This window comes from Danio rerio, chromosome 4, assembly GCF_052040795.2.
Source record: "Danio rerio strain M-AB ecotype USA chromosome 4, GRCz13ab, whole genome shotgun sequence".
Lineage (NCBI taxonomy): Eukaryota > Metazoa > Chordata > Actinopteri > Cypriniformes > Danionidae > Danio > Danio rerio.
Genome location: NC_141024.2, coordinates 15,532,744 through 15,542,469, shown reverse-complemented (window position 1 = coordinate 15,542,469; position 9,726 = coordinate 15,532,744). Strand labels below are relative to the sequence as shown.

Below are 9,726 nucleotides of genomic sequence, written 5' to 3'. Positions count from 1 at the left end.
CGTTCTAACTTGGATTAAATCACACAGGTAGCATCATAGGAATACAAAATTTATTTATTCATTTTTTAAATCATGATGGGTAGCTAAATATATAGATTTTTTCGTGAATTCATTTTTAGTGCATATTTTATTCAAGTAAACACTGTGAAACTGTTTTCAGCTTTAGACACACACTAGGAAAGAATTGATTTCTATTCTTTGGGAAAACATTCTTATACAAAAGACAAACATTTCAACAATAAAATATTATTGGAGAAAAAAAAAAAAGAAGTTCAACATCCAAGAGGAGCAGGTGCGAAAAAATATAAAGCCAGGAGAATGAGGTAAACAACCACCAGAGCCGTTCCTGTTCAAAAACAAATAGTAAGGAGTTATTCAAATCACTTTTAGATGCAACAAAGCCTAAACTAAAAGATTTAAAACCTACCCAAATATAATCGGTACGCTCAGATTTTTTTGATTTAAAAAAAAAAAAAAAAAAAAAAAAAAAAAAACAATCATGCATTTTTACCATGATTTACAGAAAACCCTTAGGAAAATGTATTCAGTGTAACAACAACTTCCCAAGAATCTTGTAAGGCACATTTAGGACATGGATTAGACATTAAAAGATGACAGTCCAACAGGATTAACTGACTATTTGACCCATTCTGTTAGTAATTAATGGGATTTTATTTTTGTTACAGGGAACGTTGAAACATTATTTTCACACATTATTCAAAAGTTGACACTATTTTAATTTTCTATGCTGTATGGATGTTTAATAAAGGTAAATTTAAGAGATAATAACATGCAACAAAATTAAATAAAATTCTTCATGTTCCATTTTTGTTTACCCAAAACAAATCCTGTCAATTGTAAACCAGCATAACTTTTTTTTTTCCCTAGTTGAACACATGCCACTTATTTATAGCCGAACTCTTTCTATAAAGCGTAAATAAAATGGCGATCATCAAGCACATTTCACAAAGATATTCCTTATATAAAAGCTATTGTAACATAGGTTCAACTAATGCTTACCTTGGAAATAGTCTGACTTTCCATCCATAAATATGTAGTTTACCAGGATAACGCTGAAGATGCTTGCCCAGAGGTGCAAATCGCTGAATATGAGAACGAATCCAACATCCTTGGATGAAAGAGGAAGAACTTGTCATACGTCAGAACAGAGTAAAAGAAACCATGCTCAAGTTATTTAGAGTAGCACTTACGTAAAAAGCATTGAACAAGATGAGTAGAGGGATCTGCAGCATGCACACCTGAACTGCTAAACAACTCCCCACCTCCAGACTGAATGATTGACAGTAAAATGCAATCAGAGGAACATACAGATCATATATAGAAAACAGAGATGTTTGTATTTTAATTGTTGCAACCTGAGACTGATGTTGTTTTGAAGCGCAAACTGGACGCCATTGACTATCTCAGGAAGCTCAGGAACCATGGCTATTATAGTAACGCCAATAAAATACTGCAAAGGAATACACATACTATCATGTCATAAATATCCATATGTGAAATAAAAGGAGACTAAAGAATTAAGTAAAATACTACAAGTTATTATTTTTTTTAAAGTACTTTTTAAAAATAAATTTATTCAATTTTTATAATAAAACTTAAATTATTTTAATTTAATATAAAAACTAAAATGAAAAATGTGAAATAATAAATAAATCCCATGTGAAATGAGCAAAGAAAACATTTCAAGTATAAATATAAATTAGAATCAAATCAAAATAATTTCATTTTATTAAAAAAAAAAGGAAATATATATAATAAAAAACAATATATACATACAACAAATATCAATAAAAATATGTATAAAAGAAAATAATGGTAATATATTTAAATCAAAAACATGGACGTACCTGTGAGACGCTGGAGTTGGATATGATAGGCTTGATATGTTCGGTGCTCAGATCAGCACAAGCAGCCATCAATATAGTAGCCAAAATGAGCACCACTAAAGCTCTCGTCCTCGACCAGTGAGCCACTGCGTGATGATCACTAATAACTAAAACAAACATTACATAATAAAAGCATCAGTCACAGAATGCCATAATCCAAACGCAACATGACAAACACTCACCGTGACAGTGGCCATCGCTGATGTGGATGTCATAAATGTGCGAATGAGTCTTGAGGGTGAAGATCAGACCAACCAGATACGCAGCAGGCAACAGGACAGAGACGGTGTACACTAAAGGCCTGAAAACAGAGACAGACTTCAAACACTGCAGGCGAAAACACAGATTTTTATTTTTTTTATTTTACCCTTTTTACTGTTTATTATGTCTTTTTTTGTATCTAATGCCAAATTAACTTGCAGAAAACCATTTTACATTTACATTTAGTCATTTAGGTGTTTATTTTGTTGCACTCCAATAATCATAATCAATTTGTGTCTGTAGATTTTAACTACAATATACACTGCCAGTCTAAAATAAAAAATAAAATAAAATAAAAGTCATACTCCAATTCAATTGGATTGCATTTAGAATTGATTATAGCATGCATTTGCCATGTCATTTCAATATACTTCTGCAATGTCATAATATTTATTCCCATCTAGAGTTGCATTCAATTTTCACCAAGATCTTGTGTTGATGATGGGAGAGCCGGACGGCTGTGCAAAGTCTTCTTGCAAATATTCTCAATAGGGTTCAGATCTGGACTCTGTGGTGGCCCTCCCATGTGTTGAAATTTCAGCTCATGCTCCCTGAACCGTTCCTTTACAGTTTGAGCATGATTAATCCTGCCATTACCATCTTGAAATAATCCAATGGGAGGCTCTTACCTTAGTTTGCTTAGTTAAATCCAGGTGTTTTTATATTTTTGGACAGGCAGGGCGTACTTTAAAAAGTTGTTTTCTCAAAACGAGATAATACATTTCCACTACAGCAGCATTTATATACGACAAACTTCAGATTTATTCATATCTATAATCTGAAGAGGTTTACAGAAGAATATTTCCTTTTAATTTGTCTGATTAAATACATTTTATTTTACAAAAAAGTGAATGCTGGCTGCAGGCGATATTTTTGTAATTATAAAATGATAACGTTGAGTAATGAAGGTTGCTCTGAGCGCTCGCGGGCCTTTAAAAACTTTTTTTGTGCGTTAATCTTGTCAATAATTACAAAGCAATTATTTAATAAGTGTGAATCATGACCTTGTAAATTATAAAAATATAAAAACAGATTCTCAAAATTTCCTCTGCAAATTACAAACATGAGATTTACTAGAATATTGCACCTGACTTCATTCAGTGTTTAGATTATTGTGCTAGAATGTATGCAAATTAGTGCATATTTGATTAAATAATGCCTCATTTGCATATTCAAACATCACACTATTACAAACTTAATTTTAAAACTGTGATCAATCATCTGGAGAAATTTAGTGATGAATATTAGTTACTTTACCACATTTAGCCAAGTCTCCATGTTATAAAATGAAGTGTGATTGGATACTCACTCGATGTGACTCAAAAACAGAGGTCGGTTGTTTTCACTCTGTGGGAAAATACCAGGTTGTGTGTTTAACTATTGTGCTCTGCATCATACAGATCCATAAATGCATGTCTAAATTACTTAATAAAATTTAGACATTAAAAATTTAGACTTAAGCACACAAATCGCACCAGGTCGTAGTGGCAGTTGTTGCATATGAAGGGCTTTGAGATGTTACCAGGAGGGTTGTTGCAGCCCTCGCATATAAAATTTCCATAAGCCTTCGAAAAGAGCGTGGGGGCGAAAACACCTGCAGTCAGAGAGAGATGAAAGGTCACAAAGAGTTGCATCTATTAAAAGATGTCAAATGGCTTCATGAACGAGACAACAATTAGGAAATGATTGAATCATTGCAATTTGCTTTTGAATCAAACTTTCAATCAAACTTTCTTCTGGTTAAAAGCAAACGTACAAATCGCATACAGATGTAAAACAAGTGTACAATGAGTAAATAATGAAATTCCAGAGAATTTTTTTTACCTCCTACTGATATGAAGAGCAGTGCTGAACTGACACCTGCTGACCTGCTGTTGAACCGCTGCTCGCTGTGTTTAAAGCCGCCAATGATCATACAGAGCCCCTTAAACACACACAAATCACAGTTATGAGAGGCTTCTGAATGCATAACTAGATGTCTGAAGCAGAATGGCTGAAGCAGCACACCGGTATGAAGAGGATACAGCCCAGCAGGGTGCCTGTGAGAGCAGATTTGACAAGTTCTGCATAACACTGGGATCCCGCACGCTGACCCTGGAGTAAAGCTGTGATGTAGAAGGCCATCTCTGTAATGGAGCCGAACGTGGCGTTTACTACCGCTCCCACAGCAAAGTTACTCTGTGCGGAAATACTACAGAGAAAACAGAGGTTTTTACAGAGATTTCTTTTTGAAAAAAATAATTTTTATTAATAATATAGAAGAAATATTACGAAAAGGCAATGAGGAAATATTATATTTAGGTGAATAAATCCATTTAACAAATATTAATAATAATAAAATGAGTGGGAATTTTATTGTTACCTTGCTATTCCCATCCCGATGTAGTAGGACAATGGGATAATGGAGATCAATGCTGTGGCAAACTTTACTTCTGAGCTCACAAAGTAATTCTCTCTGTCCATATAGCCGATTATTAGAGTGATGATAACCAGCGGCAACAGGTCTGAATTCATGTTGTTTAGGACTAACACATTTACAATGTACATTATATTCAGAATTAGGTTTTCATATTCATATACGTGCATCACAATTTTGTATAAAGGAAATATATCACTGAAATTAATTCTGTGTCGTTTAATTGTGTCTTTAATTGAATTTTTACTTCATTAGAATTCATTTTAAATTATATTTTAATTATATTCAATGTTTTAATCATCATCATCATCATCATGTCCTCACCTTGATGTTTCAAAAACTATAAATAAAACCAATAGCGTTCATGTAACAGTCGTTTTAAAGCAAAAAAGATTACATAAAAGCCGTAGACGTGAAGGATACTAACAGCAAACACATTGATCCCATCCACAGTGTATTTGTAATAGTACCAGTTGAAGGCTCGGTAACAGCAAAGCAGGACTCTGGTCTCACAGCCTTGTGGCTAAACGACAGATGACAAGGAAACTAAGTAAAATGTAAACAAACCGATATACAACGGCAAAATCCTGCTCACCTTTTTCACATTGCGAACTTTGACCTGTTCTGGTGGCATGAGCAGGATGAGGCTCAAGGTCCTGGCGTTCATCTTTGACACAGGGATGGTGAACACCATCATCCAGGACAGGAACATGGCCAGGCAATGAACCACAGCCAGCAGAGGGTAACCCAGTATCAGCCAAACATATGTACTTAATCGACACTAGGAAGAAAATAATGAGGTAAATATGGATGCTTTCTTTCTTTCTCTCTCTCTTTCTTTCTCTTTCAAGGAATTCAACCCAGTGATCTTCTAATTAAGAGGATAGATCATCCAAAAATGAACATTTATTCATCCTCATGTGGTTCCAGATCTATACACTGTTGGAAAATAGTAGCTACTGACGTCTATAGTAAGAAAAAAAATGCTACTGATTACTAATTTCCAGCCTTTTTTTATTATTATTATTATTATTATATTTTAAATATCTTATTTTGTTTTCAACAGAAAAAAAGACCCTCAAACTGGTATGGGACAAGCAGAGTAAATGCATGTAAAACTCAGAGTTTGCAAGTATATGAAACAATGTTAATTGGAATAGGGTTAATTGAGATTTTAAATGTGATTTATGTGATGACATTGACTATTTGTGTTGTTCGTTTTCAGTGATATGCGTGATGTGAACGTTGATGTGGTTGTGAGTTGAAGCCAAAGATAAATTTCCACTTGTAGACAATAAAGAAAGTAAAATTAACTAATCTAATCTACCTTTATTCAGTGGTTCCATTTTTACAATTCAACATTAAAAGAATTGCCTGAAATATAAACATACTGTAAGAATTGGCCAGATGTGGAAAAGTCTTGCAGATAAGATTGACTATGAGCCTGCAGTAACTTGATTGTCTGCTAGCAGTGTTCACAAAAAAGATCCGCTGAACCGTCTGGCCATTTTTAAGTGAATTAGACAAAATAAGTTTAAAGAAAAGATCGCTTAAATCTCACCCAGTAACGTGTGGGCTTGGTGGGTGGTGCAGGCACAGGGATTTCAGCAGTGACAGCAGGACCGGAGTGCAGCAGAGGTGTGGACTCTTTTAAAGGCTCCTTCACCTCGTCCACCTCCTCTGGAATAGCCTCACAGTGGGGGAATTTCACACAACATCTCTTAACCAGACTGCTGCTCTGAAGGGCCATGAGAGAAAAATCACATTCAGGTTTGAAATTTGAAAGTTTCACAAATGACTACGTTAAAATCAATTACAACATGGAAAATGTGAAGACATGCTGCAGGCATAATCATTGTTTATTTAACTTGGCTTCGCAAAATTATTTAACAATGTGATACCGGAACATGACGATGCTTTTTCACTTACTTTCTGCAATGCTTTTCCAAATGGCCATATGAAATACCCTGACAGCTGCAAACAAAGCTTTCCTAAAACAAACCAAAAAGGCAGATTTCAGTGAGAATAAAGTGTCAAAATGTAACAGATTTGGACCATTAAACAAATGAATCCTGACTTACCATATGGGATGCCAGCGATGGTGAAAAACATCAGCAAACCAACCAAAAAATAAAACAAGGAGATCCACCACCCAAATAGCAACACATATACTATATTTCCAGCAGTGACCAGAGATCCTAAGAGTAAAAGAAAGTTTAAAAATTACGCTTAAACAGAGGTGAAAGGTGCACTTGTGCTTTATTCAAAATTAATGTCATTTGTTTTAATATGTATAGTTTTAAATCTACATTGCAATAGCATTTATTTGCAGAAACATTCAAGAGCAGTTGAAATGTCAAGTAATTTCTTGGGTTAATCTAATTTTCTGGTAACACTTTTGATTTGTTAATATTAAACATTAAAAAATAGTTAAAGCTAACTTCTAATTTATTTATTAATATTTTATCTAATGCAGTTATTAAGCTTGGTTGCTTTCAACATATACTAAAACAAAATTAAAACCAAAAGTTGCATGTTTTAAAATTAATGAACCTGAAATTACTTTTATTTTTTATTATTAACAATGTGAACAATAAAACTGACAGATAATTTGTACTTAATCAATCCATAATCTAACAGGATCTTACAATGTTAAATGTTTTAACCTGAAAGTTGTTTGACATAGTTGAGCTCAGAATAAAGCTCCTTAACTACATCAGACCGGTCCTCGATTGGTCGCTCAGTTACATGACTCTTCCATTTCCTGAAACCAAACTGTGGAACAGATTTAAGCAAATCATTTGAAACGTTAACTCAAGAATTTGCACACTTATTCTGCCACTCTGGAAACATTCCCGTCAGTTAAAATAGGACTATATAATGGGCGCTTATATTAACACACCTTGTAGTTGTTGGCAACTTTGTGTGCCTCCACCTCATTTTCTGCTCGGATAGAGGTTCTGATGCTCGCCTCCTGCCAAATGTCTTCTGGGCATCGTGCATGCATGGAATGCCCTGAGAAGTGATCATATTTGGAGAAAAATTAACAAACAAACAAAATGGCTGATGGCATTTTCATTTGAAAGCCCATTTTTTCATACATTTTTAAAATGAAATAACCTTTTGTTTATCTCAAGCGTATTTTGCAAACTTTTAGGAGACATCAACTGGTAACAAAACTGAGGGGTAACTGACTGTAGGTCATTGAATAATGAGAAAGTAATGCAAACCAAAGATTTTGATGGATTACACTCATCTTCTAATAATTCATCATGCCTAAATCAATTATTCGTGTCTGTACTTTACATCTGCATGTTTGCAAGGAGGTTGGACAAAAAGAGAGCAAGAGAGAAAAGTTTTTTCCATACATATATTGTGGCAGATTTGCAATCAAAGAGAGTTTAGTGACTCTATCATTACCAAAGACAAGTAAATAAACAATAAAACACTAATATTGCACAAACTTAAATACTCACTGTGGGCAGAGAGGCATTTCGGAGTGTAATGTCCGAAATACTGGGATGTGCAGGGTGAAGGAGTATCTGGGATCTCATGATATGCTCCGGCTACACACAGTCTGTCACATTGGGAGCTACAGCGGCGACCTTTAGGGTCATGGTCCAAGAAGGGCTCTACGGGTCATGAAGAGAAATAAATCAATGCTTCGGTGGATTCAGAGGTTTCTCATGGTCATCTGATGACTTGGTCCCTAACCAGTCAGCGCGGAACTAACGAAACACTCCTGATGGTCACATGAACATCAGATTCCCATTTATCCTCAGTGAATCAACTGTGTCTGATTGCAAATCAAGGCGATAAATAGAACTAATCAGCAGGCACAGTTATGAATAAGTAAATAAAATAGAAACTAAAAATACTTTTTAATAAATAATTTAGATCATTTTTTTCATTTGTGAGAAATAATCTGATTAAATAATTGTCTTAAACTTTGTGGCAGATTTAAATGAAAAATAAAACATTTAGCATGCTTATCACTTATGTTTGTACATGCAAATTCTTAGTATTTAAAGAAATAAAACAGCAACTTTAGACACTATTGTTGGTATAACAGGTGAAACCTGTCTCTCCTTACAGGTGTGACACATTTCAACTATTAAACAATAAACACGATTTTTTTTCTATTTATCTAAAGATCCTAAAATTACTAGCAGCTTTTACACTTTTCATCACTAAAAATCTCAAACATGATTCCAGATATGGGAAATCACTGGTACCAAAACAAACAAACCCAGGTTGAAAGTGGAGGAAACTAGGTCCAGGCTACCTAATTAAGCCATAATAAGATGTATAAAGTATTTGAGCCTCATTAAAACGGTTGGAGATTCTTAACAAGTAAAGATGATTATAATACTGACCTGAGCTCTCGGTGGACCGTCGCCTCCGACTCTCCACATCAACGGACATCGTGGGTTTGATTTGAGCCATACTGATCCTCCTGCTTCAGGCGCGCGCCTCCACCATCAGCCCATCTGTAGCCACGGCCTGCGCGCCACCGACGCCTGCTGGGAGCGCGCTTCCCACCAATGGCTTGCTCTCCTTATATTTAGTTTTTTAGTTTTATTTTTTTGTTATTCCAGTAATAATCCAACTGAACCTATGGGTTGCTACTACTTCTACTAAAAACAATAATACATTTATGTACATAACAATGCAAGATTAAAATCATAACAGCTTGAGAACACATTCACAATTCATATTTTTTATTATAGAATTAAAAGATTAAATTATCTTTATTTTGCAACTAAATTATTTGAGATTACTGTCGTTATATTGGGACAAAAATTTATAAATTCACGTTTTATTTTCGTTACGTCAGAAGGTGGCGACAAACCTTTACTGTTGAGTCATTGAACCGATTCCTTCAAACAAACGATTCATTCAGGATCGGAAACGCTTGCTGTTTCCGTTGTTTGTTTGTTTTTTTTTTTTTTTTTTTTTTTTTTTTTTTTTTTTTTATTGAATGCTTGAAAAACAATAACAACAAATGTCATGAATCAAACAGCAACAATCCAGGGGTTTTTAGTTAGTCCAAGATAAGTGCCAAGTCCTTAATCAAAGTCCTCGTTCGTATTGCTTTTAAGTTGGTTGATCCTTCAATACACTCAAAATACATTTTCATTT

General features: G+C 34.4%; 1 protein-coding gene across 1 annotated transcript; it reads right to left on the bottom strand.

The window, feature by feature from the left end:
* Positions 1–36: 36 nt before the first annotated feature.
* On the bottom strand, positions 37–9,079 carry cax1 (cation/H+ exchanger protein 1). The gene is given in 20 exon segments (NM_001025507.3): positions 37–346; positions 1,021–1,129; positions 1,212–1,290; positions 1,377–1,471; positions 1,869–2,014; positions 2,090–2,208; positions 3,478–3,515; positions 3,644–3,762; positions 3,993–4,092; positions 4,176–4,359; positions 4,531–4,672; positions 5,008–5,107; positions 5,180–5,365; positions 6,146–6,322; positions 6,514–6,575; positions 6,666–6,782; positions 7,251–7,359; positions 7,487–7,599; positions 8,061–8,216; positions 8,961–9,079. Coding segments are annotated over 20 exon segments (2,295 nt in total). The 5' UTR covers positions 9,031–9,079; the 3' UTR covers positions 37–272.
* Positions 9,080–9,726: the final 647 nt, after the last annotated feature.